This window comes from Scyliorhinus torazame, chromosome 4, assembly GCF_047496885.1.
Source record: "Scyliorhinus torazame isolate Kashiwa2021f chromosome 4, sScyTor2.1, whole genome shotgun sequence".
Classification (NCBI taxonomy): Eukaryota; Metazoa; Chordata; class Chondrichthyes; order Carcharhiniformes; family Scyliorhinidae; genus Scyliorhinus; species Scyliorhinus torazame.
This window is the reverse complement of record NC_092710.1, coordinates 104918101-104940300: the sequence shown is the minus strand read 5'-3', so window position 1 is coordinate 104940300 and position 22200 is coordinate 104918101. Positions and strand designations below refer to the sequence as shown.

Sequence of the window (22200 nt, the reverse complement as noted above, 5' to 3'; positions counted from 1 at the left end):
CCTGGGGTTACCCCTATCTCTGGATCTGTAAAGACTTAATTACCTGCAAATGCTCGCATTCAAAGTATCGTCTTGCATCTTTGACTTTGCCGATATATATGTTTCTGGAACCTACCTCTTCATTCATCTGAGGAAGGAGCAGCGCTCCGAAAGCTAGTGATTTGAAACACACCTGTTGGACTTTAACCTGGTGTTGTAAGACTTCTTACTGTGCTCACCCCAGTCCAACGCCGGCATCTCCACATCATTACTTTAAAATGTTTGGGGAATCGGTAATGGTTTTAAAAGATGGCATTTAAGGGCATTTAAGAGTTTGAATCACTTGTGAAGTGCCCGTTTACAATTTTCTCGGAAATTAAGAAATACTGGTCCATGTGACTTGGTGACTCTTGACCTGGAAGCAGAACCAACTGGAAGGGAGTGAAAAATATGGAAACTGTGTGACCGACACAAAGAAGAAAGGGAAGAGCTGGAGAGTTGGAGAATAGGATTTCTCATTAGTTGCAAAGCACATTTAGGAATTCTGCTGCTGTATCTTTCGCTTCTGAGTGAATGAATTCAGAGAATCAGCCCAATCGCAGGAAAAGACAATTCTAGTAGATCCACTTTACCAAAACTGTTGGGAGCCAAGAATTCAGAAGGTTTTGGAAAAAGGTGAGCCATATAGGGACAATTGCACAGGTGGAACATTATTTACTTGATGTGACCATCAATTCAGACAAGACGATTAGCAGAAGTGAACAGTGGTTTTAATAAGCTAGATCTGTGCCTGCCTGCAACTGCTCTGTACTGAGTGCCGCCTACAGGCTGCAGGTTTATATACCACCCCCGAGGGGGCGGAGCCACAGACGGACCCCACAGGGGCATCAACATCATACAGTACTATACAGTGGTGAATTGCAGTAGCAATACGTTCACCACATTCACCCCCTGTTAAAAATTGAAGTCCAGCAGGGGTGAAGTGGGCTCACAGATCAAGTCTGTCCGGAACCTTAATCGTTCTCTGTGGTCGCCTCAGCTACGGCTTCGCTGCGGGCACGGGTGTTGGACTCGTTGACTCCAGGAGCGTGTCGTCTGGAGCTTCATCGCAGTGTGTCGGCGATGGGGGAAGGGGGGGTGTAGGCCATGTAGGGGCGGGGGCGGATCCCCAGGGGGGCAGCTGGTAGCCCACCATGAGGGATTCGGTTGGTGGTGATAGGCGGTGTGGGGGGGGGGCACGTTGGTGATGGTTGCCGGGGAACCGGCGGGTGCCAGATCCCGGAGGGAGACTGTATCCTGTCGTCCATCGTGGTGCGCCACGTAGCAATACTGAGGGTTGGCATGTAGGAGCTGGACCCTCTCGACCAGGGGGTCGGACTTATAGCTCCTCACGTGCTTCCGGAGGAGGACAGGCCCCGGTGTTGTCAGCCAGGATGGAAGCGAGACCCCGGAGATGGACTTCCTGGGGAAGACAAATAGATGGTCATGAGGGGTCTCGTTCGTGGCTGTGCAGAGGAGCGACCGAATGCAGTGGAGCGCGTCGGAGAGGGCCTCCTGCCAGTGGGAAACCAGGAGACTTCTAGACCATAGGGCCAGAAGGACGGCCTTCCATACCGTCACGTTCTCCCTCTCCACTTGTCCGTTTCCCTGGGGGGTGTAGCTGGTAGTCCTGCTTGAGGCAATGCCCTTACTGAGCAGCTACTGATGCAGCTCATCGCTCATAAAAGAGGAGCCCCAGTTCTGTGGACGTAAGTGGGGAAACCGAACAGGGTGAAGATGCTGTGCCGGGCCTTAATGACAGTGGCCGCGGTCATGTCGGGACATGGGACGGTGAAGGGGAAATGGGAGTACTCGTCAACGACGTTGAGAAAGTACATGTTGCAGTCAGTGGAGGGAAGGGGCCCTTTGAATTCGACGCTGAGGCGCTCAAAGGGCCGGGATGCCTTCACCAGGTGGGCCTTGTCTGGTCGATAGAAGTGCGGCTTGCACTCCGCGCAGATTTGGCAGTCCCTGGTCATGGCCCTGACCTCCTCGGTGGAGTAGGGCAGGTTGCGGGCCTTGATGAAGTGGAGAAGCCGGGTGACCCCCGGGTGGCAGAGGTCATTGTGGATGGCCCGAAGTCGGACATCTTGGGTGCTGGCGCATGTGCCGCGGGACAGGGCATCTGGGGGTTCACTGAGCTTCCCAGGACGATACACGATATCGTAGTTATAGGTGGAGAGTTCGATTCTCCACCTCAAGATCTTATCATTCTTGATCTTGCCCCGCTGTGTGTTGTTGAACATAAAGGCTACCGACCGTTGGTCGGTGATGAGGGTGACCCTCCGACCGGCTAGGTAGTGCTTCCAATGTCGCACAACTTCCACAATGGCTTGAGCTTCCTTTTCGACAGAGGAGTGTCGAATCTCGGAGGCGTTGAGGGTACGGGAAAAGAAGGCCATGGGCCTGCCTGCCTGGTTAAGGGTAGCGGCCAGGGCGATGTCTGATGCATCGCTCTCCACCTGGAAGGGGATGGACTCGTCCACCGCGTGCATCGCGGCCTTGGTAATGTCTGCCTTGATGCGGCTGAAGGCCTGGCGGGCCTCAGTCGTCAGGGGAAAGATGGTGGCTTTGATAAGTGGGCGGACGTTGTCCGCATAGTTGGGGACCCACTGGGCATAATATGAGAAGAACCCCAGGCATCTTTTCAGGGCCTTGGGGCAGTGGGGAAGGGGGAGTTGCAGGAGGGGGCGCATGCGGTCGGGGTCGGGCACTAGGACTCCGTTTTCCATGACATAGCCGAGGATGGCTAGTCGGGTTGTGCGGAAAACGCATTTCTCCTTGTTGTAGGTGAGATTAAGGGATTGGGCTGTTTGGAGGAACTTCTGAACGTTAGCGTCGTGGTCCTGCTGATCATGGCCGCAGATGGTGACATTATCCAAGTACGGGAACGTGGCCTGCAGCCTGTGCTGGTCAACCATTCGGTCCATCGTTCTTTGGAAGACCGAGACCCCATTGGTGACGCCGAAGGGGACCCGGATGAAGTGGAAGAGGCGGCTGTCTGCCTCAAAGGCAGTGTAGTGGCGGTCTTCCGGTCAGATCGGAAGCTGGTGGTATACGGACTTCAGATCTACCGTGGAGAAAAGCCGGTAGTGTGCAATCTGATTAACCATATCCGCTATGTGAAGGGGGTACGCATCGAGTTGCGTGTACCGATTTATGGTCTGGCTGTGGTCTACAACCATCCGATTCTTTTCCCCGGTCCTGACGACCACCACTTGGGCTCTCCAGGGGCTATTACTGGCCTCGATGATCCCCTCCCTCAAGAGCCGCTGGACCTCTGACTTGATAAAAGTCCTGTCCTAGGCACTGTCCATCCTGCTCCTGGTGGCGATGGGTTTACAGTCGGAGGTGAGATTCGCGAAGAGCGAGGAAGGGGCGATCTTAAGGGTCACGAGGTACATACGGTGAGAGGGGGTAGGGGTCCTCCGAACTTCAGGGTCAAGCTTCTGAGGTTGCACTGGAAATCCAGTCCTAACAAGAGAGGAGTGCAGAGATGGGGAAGGACATAGAGTTTAAAATTGGCGTACTCAGCGCCCTGTATCGCGAGGTTCGCGACACAGTACCCACGGATTTGCACTGAATGTGATCCGGAAGCAAGGGAGATTGTTTGGAACGCGGGGGAAATCTGGAGGGAGCAGCGCCTGACCGTGTCCGGATGGATGAAGCATTCCGTGCTCCCGGAGTCAAACAGACAGGGTGTTTCGTGCCCATTGACCCGGACGGTCATCATGGAGTTCTTGAGGTGCTTGGGCCTTGACTGGTCGAGAGTGACTGCGCCGAGCTGCGGGTAGCCGGCGTGGTCGGTGGTAGCGAGGTGGTCCCAAGATGGCGGCCCCCGTCGGTCGCACGAATCGGGCTGGGTTGAAGATGGCGGCCCCCATGAGTCGCATGTGTTGGGCTGAGTTAAAGATGGCGGCCCCCACGGATAGCACGAGGCGGATGACGCGTCAGAAGGGGGTGGTACCGGCAGGCACGCAGCCACGCTGCGCGGTCTGCGGGCCTGTGAGTCAGGCCTGCGATTTTGGAACTTTGGGTCGGGCCAAGCAGACTGTGGCAAAATGTCCATTCTTGCCGCAGTTGCTGCAGGTCGCGTTCCGAGCTGGGCAATGCTGCCTGGGGTGCTGGTTCTGACTGCAGGAATAGCAAGACGGCCCCCCCCCCCCCCGGGTTGGGCGGGCAGCCACGCGGCACAGGCCTGGGACACCCTCGGGTCGGGTGATGGCCATGCCTCCGGCGCCCACGAGGAAATCGCGTGGGCGGAGGGGAAAGCATTTAGGCTCTGGAAGGCTATCTCTAAAGAGGTGGATAGTTTTACCGTCTCTTATAGGTCGAGGGCGCCCTTTTCGAGCAGGCGCTGTCTGACATAGCTGGACCGGACTCCAGCCACGTAGGCGTCCCAGATGGCGAGTTCCATGTGCTGCGAGGCCGTGACGTCCTTGTAGTTACAGTTCCGAGCGAGTACCCTCAGGTCGCGTAGATATTCCTCCAGCGATTCCCCGGGGCGTTGACGACGTTGGGTGAGGAGTGTCGCGTGAACACTTCGTTCACCGGCCTCACGTAATGTCTTTTCAGGTTCGCGACCACGTCTGCGTATATGGTCGCGTCCTCGATGAGTAGAAAGATTCTGTGGCTCACCCGGGCGTTGGGGAGACTCAGCTTGTGTGCCTTGGTGATGGCGGGCGAGGAGGAGGAGGCGAGGAAGGCCAAAAAGCAGCGGAGCCAATGTGAGAAGATTCCTTTGGCTTCAGCTGCCTGTGGATCGAGTTCCAGTCGATCAGGTTTGAGGGCGGCTTCCATTGCGATATCTTAGCTTATTAAATTGATGCGACCATCAATTCACATGAGACGATTAGCAGAAGTGAACAGTGGTTTTAATAAGCTAGATCTGTGCCTGCCTGCGACTGCTCTGTACTGAGTGCCGTCAACAGGCTGCAGGTTTATATACCATGCCGAGGAGGTGGAGCCCACAGGGGCATCAACATAATACAGTACTATACAGTGGTGAATTGCAGTAGCAATACGTTCACCACATTACTCCTGCAGCGAATCAGCTAAATCCTTGAATGGGCGGGACTGGAATGTTACTTGGAAGAATTGTGTGACTGAAACTGGAATTATTCAGCCAGGGTGGACTATCTAGCAGATCAGTGGGACAGTCTTTGTTGTATCTGCTATTCTATGTGTAATTCATAGTTTGTACCGACCATAGTTCACCTGCTAATCCATGTTTCAATTACATTGATTCTGATTTGTATTGAAGTACACTTACGAAAAGCAAAATCATGTTGATAATTCTTTTATTTGGGGTTGTTCAGTAAATTTGGTTATTTTGATTAAGGGATCCCCATGAGGAGCATAACACATGATCACTGGATTGCAACCAATGGAGTACTATTAAAATAGTCACTGTTGTAATGCAGGAAACATGGCAGCTAATTTTATGCGCAGCAAGCTCCCACAAACAACAATGTGATAATGACTAGACCATCTGTTGTGTGATGTCGAAAGAGGGATACATATCAGCCCAGCAACAGGGTAAACTCCCCTTTTCTTCTTCAATCTTTCAATCTTTTATATCCACCAGAGCTGGCAGGGCCTTTGTTTAATGCCTCTCTAGGAGGTAGCATTTCCATCCGCACAGCACTCCCTCAGTTCTGCACCAGAGTGCCAGCCTTGGTTTTTGTGCTCAAGTCCTGGAGTGGGACTTGAACCCAGAACATTGTGGACGCAGAGACGAACAGAGGCAGTGTCCTAATGATATTGTCATCAGACTAGCAATCCAGAGACCCAGGGTAATGCTCTGGGTACATGGGTTTCAATCCCACCAGGTGGGATAGATGGTGGAATTTGAATTCCAGAAAAAAAAAATCTGGAATTAAAAGTCTAATGACGACCGTGAAATCATTGTCAAATGTTGCAAAAACCCATCTGATTCATTAATGTCCTTTAGGGAAGGAAATCTGCCGTCCTTATGTGGTCTGGCCTACAGGTGACTCCAGACCAACAGTAATGTGGTTGACTCTGAAATGCCCTCAGGGATGGGCAATTAATGCTGGCCTAGCTAGCGATGCCCGCATCCCATGAACCAATAAAGCTGCAAACTGAGCCACAACTCAGTCACTTGCCATCGATTCTGTGTGCTGCCTCACTTCCCCCCCCCCCCCCCCCCCCCCCCCCTCTCCCATGGTAATAGTGCACAGACTCAGTCAACATGTTTGGACTAGGCTAACTGTGGAATGTCCGGTGGGATCTGCGTCAATTCTGCTGGTCCCACTCTGGCAGAAGCTGCAGGCGCCGCAGCAGAGACGGAGACCCTGACAGACTAAGAGCCCTGTTGCATGATATGATCACAGGACAATTAGTGTGTGGGCCAGTTGGAAGATGGTCGATTCAAGCCTTGCTCAGGGTCTTGGAATTCATTATCTAAACTGACACTTCAATACAGTCCAGGGTAGTACATTGTCAGAATTGCTTTCCTGTCGTTGAGACGTTAAACCAGAGATTTTGTCTGTTGATTTCAGTGCTTTAGACAGAGCTAAAGGCATCAGTGCACAATCTGAAAACGTGTGTGGTGGTCTATTTCTATCCTGCTCAGTTAACATTCAAAACAGATCATTGGCCATTCATATCTCTGCTGATGGTGGGAACATGCCATGAATAAAATGAATGCAGTATTCACCCACATAACAGCAGCAACTGAATGCTGAAATGCATACAGATGAGCAGTGCTTTGGAAGCCTGTGATAGAAATGGAAGGACTTGAATTTTGATAGCGCCTTCCACATCCTCAGGGCAACGTGAGGTGTTCCGTGGCTAATGAATTACCTTTGAATTGTCACCATTGATGGAATGTGGAGAAACAGGTCAGTTAATTTGTCCCATTCTAAAACCCACAAATGAAGTAAACTACAAGATAATTTGGCATTGTGATGTTGATTCAGTCAGGGTAAGGGGCAGGGGGTGGGGGGGGGGGGGGGGGGGGGAGGCAGATCTTTGTGCAATATTATAAAGTAGGTGATGGCAAACTGCCAGCCTATTTTACATCTATTCCCGGTTTGCTTCCATTGGTGCCGGGCCTACTAGAGGCTGGAAATTCAAATATCTCACCTCTTGCCTCCTCAAACCTTGTCCACAATCTGCAAAGTACAAGTCAGGAGTGTAATAGAATACACTCCACCGGCCTGGATGAGTGCAGATCCAACAACACTCAAGAAGCTCAACACCTTCTTGGACGTAGCCCGCTTGATTGGCATCCCATCCACCATCTTCAATAATAACTTCCTCCACCACCAGTCCACAGTGGCAGCAGTGTGTACTATTGTGTCCCTGTGGCTCAGAAGGGAAGGAGGGAGAGCAGGAGAGCAATAGTTATTGGGGACTTGATAGTTAGAGGGACAGATAGATGGTTCTGTGGCAGCGAAAGAGACTCACGGATGGTATGTTGCCTCCCGGGTGCTAGGGTCCATGACGTCTCGGACCGTGTTTTCAGAATCCTTAAAGGGGAGGGGGAGCAGTCATAAGTCGTGGTACACATCGGTACCAACGACATAGGTAAGAGAAGGGACGGGGATTTAAAACAGGAATTTAGGGAGCTAGGGTGGAAGCTGAGAGCCAGGACAAACCATGTTGTCATCTCTGGTTTGTTGCCGGTGCCACGTGCTAGTGAGGTGAGGAATAGGGAGAGAGTGCAGATAAACACGTGGCTACAGGGATGGTGTAGGAGGGAGGGTTTCAGTTACTTGGATAATATGGAGCACATTCTGGGGAAGGTGGGACCTGTACAGACAGGACGGCTTGCACCTGAACCAGAGGGGCACCAATATCCTGGGAGGGAAATTTGCTACGGCTCTTCGGGGGGTTTGAAATTAATTTGTCAGGGGGCTGGGGAAACGAGCTGTGTTCCAGAAGCCAGTGTCGAGAGTAATAAGGTACTGAGGAGGGTATCAAGGTCACAGGAGTGTACCGGCAGACAGAAAGGTGGGTTGAAGTGTGTCTACTTCAATGCAAGGAGCATCCGGAATAAGGTAGGTGAACTTGGAGCGTCGATTGGTACTTGGGACTACAATGTTGTGGCCATTACAGAGACATGGGGCGAAATTCTCCGGAAACGTCGCGATGTCCGCCGACTGGCGCCCCAAACGGCGCAAATCAGACGGGCATCGCGCCGCCCCAAAGGTGCGGAATGCTCCACATCTTTGGGGGCCGAGCCCCAACCTTGACGGGCTCGGTCGTCGGCGGACGGATTTCTGCCCCGCCAGCTGGCGGAAAAGGCCTTTGGTGCCCCGCCAGCTGGCGCGGAAATGACATCTCCGGGCGGCGCATCCGCGGGAGCGTCAGCAGCCACTCACGGCATCCCCGTGCATGCGCAGTGGAGGGAGTCTCTTCCGCCTCCGCCATGGTGGAGACCGTGGCGGAAGGGAAAGAGTGCCCCCACGGCACAGGCCCCCCCGCGGATCGGTGGGCCCCGATCGCGGGCCAGGCCACCGAGGGGGCACCCCCCGGGGCCAGATCGCCCCCGCGCCCCCCCCAGGACCCCGGAGCCCGCCCGCGCCGCCTTGTCCCGCCGCTGAGGTAGGTGGTTTAATTTACGCCGGCGGGACAGGCATTTTAGCGGCGGGACCTCGGCCCATTCGGGCCGGAGAATCGCGCGGGGGGGGCCCGCCAACCGGCGCGGCGCGATTCCCGCCCCCGCCGAATATCCGGTGCCGGAGACTTCGGCAACCGGCGGGGGCGGGATTCACGCCAGCCCCCGGCGTTTCTCCGACCCGGCGGGGGGTCGGAGAATTTCGCCCATGGTTAGAACAGGGACAGGAATGGTTGTTGGAAGTTCCAGGGTATCGATTTTCAGTAAGAGTAGGGAAAGTGGTAAATAAGGTGGAGGAGTAGCATTGTTAATCAAGGATCGTTTAACGGCTGCAGAAAGGCAGTTTGAAGGGGATTTGCCTACTGAGGTAATATGGGCCGAGGTTAGAAATAGGAATGGAGCGGTCACATTGTTAGGAGTTTTCTATTGGCCCCCAAATAGAAATAGAGATGTGGAGGAAGAAATTGCAAAACAGATTATGGATAGGTGTGGAGGTCTCAGGGTGGTTGTCATGGGTGACTTTAACTTTCCAAATATTGATTGGAACCTCTATAGGTCGAACAGTTCGGATGGGGCAGTGTTTGTACAGTGTGTGCAGGAGGGTTTCCTGACACAATATGTGGATAGGCCGACAAGAGGGGGGGCCACATTGGATTTGGTACTGGTAATGAACCGGGCCAAGTGTTAGATTTGTTAGTGGGAGAGCACTTTGGAGATAGTGACCACAATTCAGTGTCTTTCACTATTGCAATGGAGAGGGATAGGGCCATACGGCAGGGCAAGGTTTATAATTGGGGAGGGGTAATTATGATGCGATTAGGCAAAATTAGGGAGCATAAGATGGGAACAGAAACTGTCAGGGAAAGGCACAAATGAAAAGTGGAGCTTCTTCAAGGAACAAATATTGCGTGTCCTTGATAGGTATGTCCCTGTAAGGCAGGGAGGAAATGGCCATGCGAGGGAACCATGGTTCACAAAAGAGGTTGAATGTCTTGTCAAGAGGAAAGACGAAGAGTATGTAAGGATGAGAAAACAAGGTTCAGATCGCTTGAGGGTTACAAGGTAGCAAGGAATTAGCTGAAAAAAGGCCCTAGGAGAACTAGGAGGGGGCATGAGAAGTCCTTGGCGGGTCGGATCAAGGAAAACCCCAAGGCTTTTTACTCTTATGTGAGAAATAAAAGAATGACCAGGGTGAGGGTAGGGCCGGTCAAGGACAGTAGTGGGAACTTGTGCATGGAGTCAGAAGAAATAGGAGAGGCGTTGAATGAATACTTTTCTTCAGTGTTCACAAAGGAGAGGGGCCATGTTTCTGAGGATGAGAGTGTGATTCAGGCGGGTAGGCGGGAGGAAGTTCTGAGCAAGGATGTATTAGCAATTTTGAAAAACCTGAGGGTCGACAAGTCCCCTGGCCAGATGGGATATACCCAAGGATTCTTTGGGAGGCAAGGGATGAGATTGCAGAGCCTTTGGCTTTGATCTTTGGGTCCTCGCTGTCCACGGGGATAGTGCCAGAGGACTGGGGAGTGGCGAATGTTGTTCCTCTGTTCAAGAAAGGGAATAGGAATGACCCTGGTAATTATAGGCCAGTTAGTCTTACTTCGGTGATCGGGAAGATAATGGAAAAGGTCCTGAAGGATAGGATTTATGACCATTTGGAAAGATGCAGCTTAATCCGGGATAGTCAACATGGATTCGTGAAGGGTAGATCTTGCCTCACAAATTTGATTGAATTCTTCGAGGAGGTAACTAAGTGTGTAGATGAAGGTAGAGCAGTTGATGCCGTATACATGGATTTTAGGAAGGCATTTGATAAGGTTCCCCATGGTCGGCTCATGAAGAAAGTAAGGTGGTGTGGGATAGAGGGAAATTTGGCCAATTGAATAAGTAACTGGCTATCACATAGAAGACAGAGAGTGGTGGTGGATGGAAAATGTTCAGACTGGAGACCAGTTACCAACGGTGTACCACAGGGATCAGTGCTGGGTCCTCTGCTATTTGTGATTTTTATCAATGACCTGGAGGAGGGGGCTGAAGGGTGGGTCAGTAAATTTGCTGATGACACGAAGATTGGTGGAGTAGTGGATGAGGTGGAGGGCTGCTGTAGGCTGCAAAGAGACATTGATAGGATGCAGAGCTGGGCCGAAAAATGGCAGATGGAGTTTAACCCTTATAAGTGCTAGGTGATTCATTTTGGTAGAAACAATTTGAATGCGGATTACAGGGTCAATGGCAGGGTTCTGAGGAATGTGGAGGAACAGAGAGATCTTGAGGTTCATGTCCACAGATCTCTGAAGGTTGCCACTCAAGTGGATAGAGCCGTGAAGAAGGCTTATAGTGTGTTAGCGTTTATTAACGGGGGCTTGAGTTTAAGAGCCGCGGGGTTATGCTGCAACTATACATGACCCTGCTGAGACCACATTTGGAGCATTGTGTGCCGTTCTGGTCACCTCATTATAGGAAGGATGTGGAAGCATTGGAAAGGGTGCAAAGGAGATTTACCAGGATTTTGCCTGGTTTGCAGGATAGGTCTTATGAGGAAAGGTTGAGGGAGCTAGGGCTTTTCACTTTGGAGCGGAGGAGGATGAGAGGCGACTTAATAGAGGTTTATAAGATAATGAGGGGGATAAATAGAATGGACGTTCAGAGACTATCTCCTTGGGTGGATGTAGCTGTTACAAGGGGGCATAACTATAAGATTCAGAGCGGGAGTTATAGGAGGGATGTCCGAGGTAGGTTCTTTACTCCGAGAGTGGTTAGGGTGTGGAATGGACTGCCTGCTGTGATAGTGGAGTCGGACACTTTAGGAACTTTCAAGCAGTTATTGGATAGGCACATGGAGCACTCCAGAATGACAGGGAGTGGGATAGCTTGATCTTGGTTTCTGATAATGCTCGGCACAACATCGAGGGCCGAAGGGCCTTTTCTGTGCTGTACTGTTATATGTTCTATGTTCTATCTACAAGATGCACTGCAGTGACTAACCAAGGCTCCTTCAACAGCACCTTCCAAACCTGCCACTATACCATGCAGAAGGACAAGGGTAACAAATGCTTAGGGACACCACCAGCTGTAAGTTCCCCACCAATACACACCATCCTGACTTGGAAATATATCATCCTTCCTTCACTTTTGATCGCTCAAAATCCTGTAACTTCTAACTAAACTGCCCTGTGGGAGCCCATTTAGCACCCTGAAATATATTTTTAGGCAGGGATATTAAAAGAATCATAGCATCCCTATAGTGCAGAAGGAGGCCATTTGGCCCATCAAGTCTGCACCGACTCTCTGAAAGAGCACCCTACCGAGACACACTCCCCTGCCCTATCCCCATAACCCACCTAATCTTTGGACATTTAGGCGTAATTTAGGATGGCCAATGCACCTAACCTGCACATCTTTGGATTGGGTGACTAAAATAAGATAGGTAAATAGAGCTAAAGTACAGGTTAAACATAATTTTGAAATGCGGAGAAATGTGAGGTGATACATTTTGGTAGGAAGAACATGGAGAGACAATATTAAATACGGGGTAAAATTCTTAAAGGGGTGCAGGAACAGAGGTACCTTTATGTATTGAAAATGGCAGGACGGGTGGAGAGAGCAGTTAATGAAGCATAGAGTATCCTGGGCTTTATTAATACAGGCACAGAGTGTAAGAGCAAGGAGGCTATGGTGAACGTATACAAGACACTAGTTGGACCTCAGCTGGAATATTGTGTACAGCTCTGGGCGCTACACTATAGGAAGGATGTGAACGCATTGGAGAGAGTACAGAAGAGGTTTACAAGAAGAGTTCCAGGGATGAGGAACTTCAGTTATGACGATAGATTGGAGAGGTTGGGACGATTACCCTTGGAGAGAAGAAGGCTGAGAGGAGATTTGATAGAGATGTTCAAAATCATGAGGGGCAGGACAGAGTAGATAGGGAGAAATTGTTCCCCTTCAAAAGGATCAAGAACGGCAGGGCACAGATTTGAAGTGATTTAAAAAGAAAAAAATCTTATTCATTTTACGGGATGTGGATGTCACTGGTTATACCAACATTTATTGCCCATCCCTAGTTGCCCTCGAGAAGGTGGTGGTGAGCTACCTTCTTGAATCATTGCAGTTCCTGAGGTGTAGGAACACTCACAGTGCTATAGGGGAGTGAGTTCCAGGATTTTGACCCAGCAACAGTGAAGGAACGGTGATGTATTTCCAAGTCAGGATGGTGAGTGGCTTGGAGGGGAATGTTTTCGATGATGGTGTTCCCATATATCTGCTGCGCTTGTCCTTCTTGATGGCAGTGGTCAATGATTTGTAAGGTGCTGCCTAAGGAGCCTTGGTGAGTTCCTGCAATGCACCTTGTAGATGGTACACACGGCTCCCACTGTTTGTCGGTGGTGGAGGGATTGAATGTTTGTGGAAGGGGGGGGAAATCAAATGAGGTGTGTTGTCCTGGATGGTGTTGAGCTTCTTGAGTGTTGTTGGAGCTGCACGCATTCAGATAGGTGGAGAGTATTCCAGATTTACAAAAGAAGCAAATGTGATTCTGTGAATTTAAATGAACAGGGTAACAAGCTCGGGGGACCATGTGGCTTATTCTTCTCCTTGTGCTCGTATAACTGCAGTGGTTCAAGAACGCAGTTCACCACCACCTCTCTTCAAGGAGAAAAATAAGCCACATGGTCCCCCAAGCTTGTTACCCTGTTCATTTAAATTCACAGAATCACATTTGCTTCTGCCATTTGGATATCTGAATGTTGGAAATCTGAAATAAAAACCGAAAGTGCTGAAACTGAACAGGCCTAGCAGCATGGGACAGGGAAACAGATGGGCTTGATCTATCGGCCACATCCCGCTGGAACTGGGGCAGGACGTGGCCGGTCGATCCTGGAAGAGGTCTCCCGCAGGATTCCATTTGGCCGTTTTGCAAGATTTTATCCAATCTTGCGAGACGTTGTGATCTGGATCTCGCCCACAACTGGCAGGACCCAATCTTGCACGGCTGAGTCAGTTTAAGAACCCACTTAGCTGTGCTGCTGTCAGATCTAACAGCCACCTGGCATCGACCGGCCTCGCCGAGCAGACCCCAGTCGGACGCGTTCAGTACTGGTCCCCATAAACGGGTACTAGGCGGAATGGTACCTGGGAGAGTCTCCCTGGTGATTGGAGGCCCCTGGGTGGTCATCATCTGGGCTGGGTGGCACCCTGTCACTGCTGATGCCAGCCTGGCACCTTGGAACCCTGGCATTGCCACCCGGGTGCCAGCCTAACACTGCCAGAGTGCCCGGGTGGGACTGCCAGTCTGGAAGTGCCAAGGTGCCGGGCTGATATTTCTGCCTGTGCTGGGAATCGGGCCCGGGGTTGCGTGGCCTTGCCTGTGTGAGTTCCTCCCCAGTTCCTCTGCACTTCGTCTCAAAAACGGCGAATCCAGCCCCGATACAGAGGGGATTTGATCGGCTGGATACCGGGAGGATGTTTTCACTTTTCAGTCCAGAACTGGAGAACACAGTTTAAGAATAAGAGGCCTCCCTTTTAAAACTGAGATGAGTGGAAGTTTTTTCTCTGAGAGGGTTTGTGAGTTTGTGGAATTTTCTTCCCCAGAGAGCAGTGGAGGCTGGGTCATTGAATTTCTTCAAGGCAGAGTTAGATTTTTGATAGGCAAGGAGGTCAATGTTTGTGCGGGATTGAACATAGAACATAGAACATTACAGCGCAGTACAGGCCCTTGGGCCCTCGATATTGTGCCGACCTGTGAAACCACTCTAAAACCCATCTACACTATTAATCAACAGGAAAGTGGAGTTAAGGCCACAATAAGATCAGCCATGACCTAAGTTCAAATGTCAAATGCTGCAGGTCCTTTGTTGCATTGGGGACCAATGTCATTGTGTATACAATAACCAGGGGCAACATGGAGCAGGCTCAAAGGGCCACAGGATGGCCTACTCTTGGGCGGCATGGTGGCGCAGTGGTTAGCACTGCTCCCTCACGGCACTGTGGACCCGGTTGAATCCCGGTCCCGGGTCAGTGTCCGTGTGGAGTTTGCACATTCTCCCAGTGTGTGTGTGAATTTCATCCCCACAATCCAAACATATGCAGGGTAGGTGGATTAGCCATGCTAAATTGCCGCTTAATTAGAAAAAAAGAATTGGGTACTTTAAATTCATTAAAAAAAGGATAGCCTACTCTTGTTCCGAAATCCTATGTCCTCCTTGTTTCTCGCTGTACAGAATTTGCCAGACCTGCTGCGTTTTCCCAGGACTTTCTGTTTTTATTTATCCATTCATGGGATGTGAGCATCATTGGCAAGGCTGGCCTTTGTTGCCAATCCCTAATTGGCCTTGAGAAAATGTGCACCTGATTTCAAATGGAAATTCTGTCATTGTAATGTGTACTTCAGCAAAGGAAAACCTTATTACCTTGCTTTTCACATTATCAAATCGCAACCTTGTCGACACAATAAGATTTCTCTTTCAAGGTTCTTTTCTTTCAATTGCACCATTAGCTTCCGACTCATTTCAACATCATTGTTATCCGCCCCCACTCATCCATTTGCAGTTCCTGGCTCTGAGCGAGTTACAAAGATCAGATTCACTTGGCTGGGATTTTCTTGGTCCGAGGATATGGTTGGGGTCGGGAAAATAGGGGAACGCTGCATCAACGTACTCCCAGCTCTGGAGGAATTTCCCAGGGACACGGGTGCCAGTGGAATCAGCAGCCCCGCCAGCTCTCGGGTGGCAGGCTGGCATTTCAGGCCCCAATCAATCATTTTCATGAAGGAAGCAAGTTTGCTGGCCTTGCCAGTGAGGCCCACATCCCCCGAATCAATTAGAAAACCCACCAAATAGTTCTCTTTTTCTCCAGCATTGAGTTTGCTGTGGCAAAGACAGACTAGATCATTGGAGTTCTTTCAGTTATTTCCTGTCAGGAGCTGAGCAATGCATTGGAGGCAGCTTCACAGCACAATGTATCAGCTACAAGGTCTCTGAGGCCTTTTATTCATTTTCCAGAAGTAGTCCCCAATATTCATGTCTCCTTGAGTAGACCTTATGGTGTTACAACCATTTCGTGGGCACTAATGTCTCCACTAATATTGTACCTGCAGCAATGGCAGCCATTACATTACTGCCTAGGTGACACTGCTGCTGGCCCTATTGCTGGTCCCTCTGCATCGTCCGCATTAATCAGGTGGCCAGTGACCCCCCCCCACACACAGATACCTACAGACCTCGCTGATTGAACATCCTGAAGCTGGAAACCTGGCCCTAATTGGATGGGGCTCGGGGGGGGGATGGTTTCTTAATTGACCGCCTCTGGGAGGGTCACATCTGACATCACGACCATCATCAGTTCCAGCTTCCTGATCCCGAATCGGCCCTGTCATTGCTGATATTGTGACCCAACCAAAAAACCTACAGCCACCTGTCCCACAATAATTGTCACCTCGAAGTCCCCTGCCCAGGGGCTCACCTGCTTCTTTCAGCTGAGTCCTTGGTTCAGTCCATTTTTCTTGCTTTCTCTCAGTGGATGAGGAGATTGGAAGTGGGACAGTGGGTGGTTTGGCGAAACCATGCAGCTGACTTTCCTTTCCTTTGTGTCAGTGAACGGAAACTTCCTCTGTGCAAAGCAGAGGAGAAAGTGGGGGACGTTTTTGGACTGGATCTCCACTCAGCTGATCTTTCCAGGGATTTGTTAGGGATGAGTTGTTACCTTACAGTGATACACAGGAGCTGCTGACAAAGGAGTTAAAGAACTAAATTCAATGTTCAGAAGTCAGAGGGGTTTATGAGTTGGAAGCTGGGGGTTCTCGGCTAGCCAGCTCATGATGCCAAGCAGCGCAGTTTGCAAAACTTGGACTACTTGTGTCCAACCAGCCCACTCATGAACTCAGAATAGGATACGTGTTGAGAATCCTGTGTGTCTGTGTGCTTGTACAAGTATGGTTTGGATGTGTGTGCTGGGTGGTTTTATTAGTTGGGGGGGGGGGGGGGGTACTGATGAATCACAGAATGGCAAAGAAATCATGAGGGCAGATCCTCAACTTTCCATGACCAAGAATTAACTAAGAGATGGGAAATAAAACATGAACATTCAAACATACACATTAGGAGCAGAGTAGGCCCCTCGAGACTGCCGCACCGTTCAACAAGACCATGACTGATCTGATTGTAATCTCAACCCCACATTCCTGCCCACCTCCGACAACCTTTCGCCCCCTTGTTAATCAAGCATCTTTCTGCTTCCGCCTTAGGAAAATCCAAAGCCTCTGCAACTGCCTTTTGACGAAGAGAGTTCCAAAGTCTCACACCCTCTTGAGAAAAAATGTTTCCTCGTCTCTGTCTTAAAAGAGCAAACTCTTATTTTTTTAAAACAGTGACGCCTGGTTCTAGATTCTCCTACAAGAGGAAACATCCTCTCCACATCCACCCTGTCAATACCCCTCAGGATCTTGTATGTTTTAATCAAGCCGCCTCTTACTCGTCTAAACTCCAGTGGGTACAAGCCCAGCCTGTCCAACCTTTCCTCGTAAAAAAACCCGACCATTCCAGGTAATAGGCTGGTAAATCTTCTCTGAACTGCTTCCAAAACATTTATATTTTATTAAATAAGGTGACCAACACTGTTAACAGTACAGTGGTCTCACTAATGTCCTTTATAACAAAAGCATAACCTCGCACACTTGAATTCGATTCCCTTCGCAATAAATGGTAACATTCAATTAGCGAAGCTAATTACTTGCTGCACCTGCATACGAACCTTTTGCAAGTCATGCACTAGGAAACTGTGGCACAGTGGTTAGCACTGCTGCCTCCCAGCGCCAGGGAGCCGGGTTCAATTCCGGCCTCGGGTGGCTGTCTGTGTGGAGTTTGCAATTGCTCCCCGTATCTGCGTGGGTTTCCTCCATGTGCTCCGGTTTCCTCCCACAGTCCAAAGATGTGCAGGTTAAATGGATTGACCATGACAAATTGCCCCTTAGTGTCCAGAGATGTGAAGGTTAGGTGGGGTGCTCTTTCGAAATGCCGGTGCAGACCCGATGGGCCTCCTTCTGCACTGTGGCGATTCTATGGAAACAGGAGACACAGCTTCTCATCCCTCAGAACACATGTTTGAAATTATTCAGCTAGAATTGACTGCTGGAGGAAAGATGGAAGATTCATTCACTTTATTCACTCTGAGAAGCATGGGCTGCTCTGACCAAAAGCCGAACGTTAGCCACCCTGCTAACTCAGGTCAAGGCAATGTAGTTTGTTATTTTTCTTATTGGTGGGCAACAGTTTGAAGCCAAGTGAAGTAATTTCATATCAAATAGCATTTGATATGTGTTGCTGTGTGAAAAATGATACAACCCCATTTCAGTAAAGTATTATCAATCCACCAATCAAAAGATTACAGGCCTGCGTGGGACACAGATAAAAGCAACATATCCAGTTCAGTTCTTAAGGGGATGTTACTATGACATTCCAGGCTGTTGGATTGTAATATAACAATACCTGAATAGAGGCGCTCAGGACCATTTCCTGAAGTGTATCAGCCGCTTAAAACAACAGAAATATCGAAGGCACAGCCATGAGTTGTAAGAAAACTATTGTAAAAGTTCAGTTCTCCACTGTTTCCTTTCATGTGCCATATGCCTCCCAACTGCTACCCTGTCCAGGCAGGCAGGAAGTCACGCAATTTTAAACGGCGAATGGTAACTTTAGTTTCAAGGGCATCCCAATGGAGCGCAGTCCTGCCCTCAACTGGTTTATTCCATGTCAATGCTTCTTGTTAAATATTTCTGGTCTTCACATGTGAAAGGGACACTGGCTTCACATGTGAACATGCTATTAGTGTTCACACATTAACATCTTCCTGGTGATCACATGTGTATGAGTTCCTGTCATTGACAAGTCTACGGGGACGTTTGAGGCGGCGCCGGCCGCGGGCTGCTGTAATCGGCGTGGCCGCTGATTCTCCGGCCTGGGTGGGCCGAGCGGCCGCATGGATACGACAAAGTCCTGCTGGCGCCGTTCATCCCTGGTCGCTGCCGGCGGGAACTCGGTGCGAAGGGTCGGGGGGGCGGCCTGTAGGGCAGGGAAAAGCGCTCCTTCACCGGGGGGGCCTCCGATGGGGTCTGGTCCGCGATCGGGGCCCACTGATCGGCGAGCCGGCCTCTTCCCCCCCCCCGGGGCCTACTTTGTTGCGCAGTCGGCCCCTGAATCCCCACGCCATGTTGTGTCGGGGCCGGCGCGCTGAAGAAGTCCCTCGCGCATTCGCAGGTTGGCGCGGCGCCCATTTGGCACCGGGAAGGGAGGCTGGAGTGGCGTGAACCGCTCCAGCGCTGTGCTGGCCCCCTGTGGGGGACAGAATCGGTTGTCCCCATGCCCGTTTCATGCCGTCGCGAAACGCAACGGCGTTCACGACGGCGCGAACACTTGTCTCCATTTTGGAGAATCGCCCCCTACATGCCCTTAGTGTTCACACATGTACATGTTCCTGGCAATCACATGCGTACGAGTTCCTGTCATTGACACATGTACACTCTCCAACAGTGGTTTTTGGAATGATGAAGAGAAGGAACCCCGGCTGCCCTCTTAACGTGGGTGCATTGAACCCAATAACATCCACTTACTGATTCTTTACTGACGCTAGCTAATTCAGGATAGACCAGGAATTAGGCCTACCTACAAGGTACCTCCACAATGGGCAGTAAATATATTTAACCATCGAACCACACTGTCCTTTGACATATTTGTTTTCAATATTGTATTGGAACTGCCAAGGGCAGTACTCACATATTCATCATAAGTATCTTCTTCTGGTGGAGGTGGAGGTCGATAGCCAGATGCCCCGGGTCCTCCTCTGCTGCGTGGCGCTGGAGTACCCCTCACTGGATGGGATAGAGAGGGTGCCCCGCGTGCAACGTGTGTCCCTCTGGGCACTGGAATTCCTCGTCCTGGAAGGAGGGCACTGGCCCGTCCCCTGAAAGAATGCAGAAGAGTTGACATTTTATTTTAATAAGTATGTTTCTTGTGATTCTACATTCTATAATATAACGCAACAAAGTTACAGCATAATACATCACCAAAAGCAAGGCAGGGTAAAAAACAGTAACGGCATGACCTACAACAGCACAGCGTGGATCAGGAGAAAGACATCACAACTGGTGTAAACCATTATTAAACAGATAGACACCCATGTCGCCCCACCAGACACCGAGGGAGAAACAGGATCAGATCATCAAAACATAACAGCATGTCAAAATGGTGTGCACCCTCTCACACCGCACAGCCCTGCAATCCTAATGGGAGATCAGGATAAACTTCCCATCCCGGAATAGGGTGCGCACCAACGTACATCTTCCTTAACTCCAGCAGTGCCAACGGCACTAATGACCCAACACGGCCTTCCCTTTATGGATTTAAGACCACCTGCACCCATGTAGGAGGCAGGAACGGATTCATCAGACCGACTCTTACAAAAACAAAAGAAAATAGACAAAGACCCCAGGTCTGCGGGGAGATACATGCAGACTACATGGTGGTGGTTGATGGGAAATGTTCAGAATGGAGTACAGTCACAAGTGGAGTACCACAAGGATCTGTTCTGGGGCCGTTGCTGTTTGTCATTTTTATCAATGACCTAGAGGAAGGCGCAGAAGGGTGGGTGAGTAAATTTGCAGACGATACTAAAGTCGGTGGTGTTGTCGATAGTGTGGAAGGATGTAGCAGGTTACAGAGGGATATAGATAAGCTGCAGAGCTGGGCTGAGAGGTGGCAAATGGAGTTTAATGTAGAGAAGTGTGAGGTGATTCACTTTGGAAGGAATAACAGGAATGCGGAATATTTGGCTAATGGTAAAGTTCTTGAAAGTGTGGATGAGCAGAGGGATCTAGGTGTCCATGTACATAGATCCCTGAAAGTTGCCACCCAGGTTGATAGGGTTGTGAAGAAGGCCTATGGAGTGTTGGCCTTTATTGGTAGAGGGATTGAGTTCCGGAGTCGGGAGGTCATGTTGCAGCTGTACAGAACTCTGGTACGGCCGCATTTGGAGTATTGCGTACAGTTCTGGTCACCGCATTATAGGAAGGACGTGGAGGCTTTGGAGCGGGTGCAGAGGAGATTTACCAGGATGTTGCCTGGTATGGAGGGAAAATCTTATGAGGAAAGGCTGATGGACTTGAGGTTGTTTTCGTTGGAGAGAAGAAGGTTAAGAGGAGACTTAATAGAGGCATACAAAATGATCAGGGGGTTGGATAGGGTGGACAGTGAGAGCCTTCTCCCGCGGATGGATATGGCTGGCACGAGGGGACATAACTTTAAACTGAGGGGTAATAGATATAGGACCGAGGTCAGAGGTAGGTTCTTTACGCAAAGAGTAGTGAGGCCGTGGAATGCCCTACCTGCTACAGTAGTGAACTCGCCAACATTGAGGGCATGTAAAAGTTTATTGGATAAACATATGGATGATAATGGCATAGTGTAGGTTAGATGGCTTTTGTTTCGGTGCAACATCGTGGGCTGAAGGGCCTGTACTGCGCTGTATTGTTCTATGTTCTATGTTCTATAACGCAATAAAACCCCCAAAACAGGCCCTGGGCAGAACTACAATTATAAAGAATGGAGAGGAAGAGAGGAGCGGCAACAATAACAACATGTTCAGACTATGGTCAAGCCTCTAAGATAGAGAAGGGGAAGGAGAATGAAAAAAAACTAGACCAACCCGAGCTAGCCCACCAGAGGACAACACCCATCAGTGAAGAGGAGAACAGGCAGGATAAGAGCCAACACAATGCTCACCCAGTTGAAGAGAAGAAAAGGAGAAAAGAACGCCCAAAGAGGAGAGACCCAGCCCAACTCAAAGCGACCACCATCACAGAAAGGTCTAGAGCAACCTCCCTCCTCAACAACTCAACCACCACAATGGCCCGGGGGAGGAACACGAAGAAAGATCCACATAGAGGAAAGGAAAAACCACCTCAGGAAGGAGTCAGACGGAACCCAGTCTTCACCAGGGTACAAACTCTGCCCAGGCCACAGAAGGAGGAAGACGCGGATTCTTAATTCAAAGAATATACAAATCCAAAAGAAAAACCCGAAATGGATTAGCTCTAAATGGGGGAGTTATCCTCAATCATAGTGAAGACAGAACTAACCCTATGAACTATATCCATCCACCCTTCGCCCAGCCCAGCTCCACACGTCTTCTTCATAAACGAGATGGGGTGGGTGTGACAAAAATCACTCCCCTCCCCAACCACAAGATTTATAAATATCAATGACCAAAAGGATTAAAACTGCACAAATCACATTTCCCTAAATGACTCAAAGTGATCTTGCTCACACAGGACTCTCAGAGGGTAGGCGCAACCTTGATGGGCTGAATGAACTCCTTCTGCACTGTAGGGATTCTACAAACACACACTCACACAGACAAATGCACACACATATATATACCCTCACACATATATGCACACACATTTACATACCCTCACAGATATTATTATACACAGTCACACATAAATCAACAAATATATGCCTACAGAAATGCATATATATATCGATACACATATACAGACAGTCACACATGTACACACACATACAGATGCATACACATATACACACACTCAC

At 50.0% G+C, this 22200-nt stretch overlaps 1 protein-coding gene and 1 long non-coding RNA gene across 9 annotated transcripts in view; one reads left to right on the top strand and one right to left on the bottom strand.

Moving 5' to 3' along the window:
* LOC140410367 (KH domain-containing, RNA-binding, signal transduction-associated protein 2-like) overlaps positions 1–22200 on the bottom strand; it is an 824701-nt gene that overhangs the window by 259411 nt on the left and 543090 nt on the right. For all 8 annotated transcript variants that reach the window (XR_011940630.1, XR_011940629.1, XR_011940628.1 and 5 more), the window contains one exon: positions 19366–19552. Coding sequence is in view for 4 of the 8 variants with exons in the window: in XM_072498401.1 (XP_072354502.1) it covers positions 19366–19552 (187 nt within the window). In the remaining 4 variants the exon portion in view is untranslated. The remainder of the gene's footprint in view (positions 1–19365; positions 19553–22200) is intronic.
* Positions 1–22200, top strand: part of LOC140410368 (uncharacterized) — a 295275-nt gene that overhangs the window by 55214 nt on the left and 217861 nt on the right. The gene's annotated exons all lie outside the window — the stretch shown is intronic.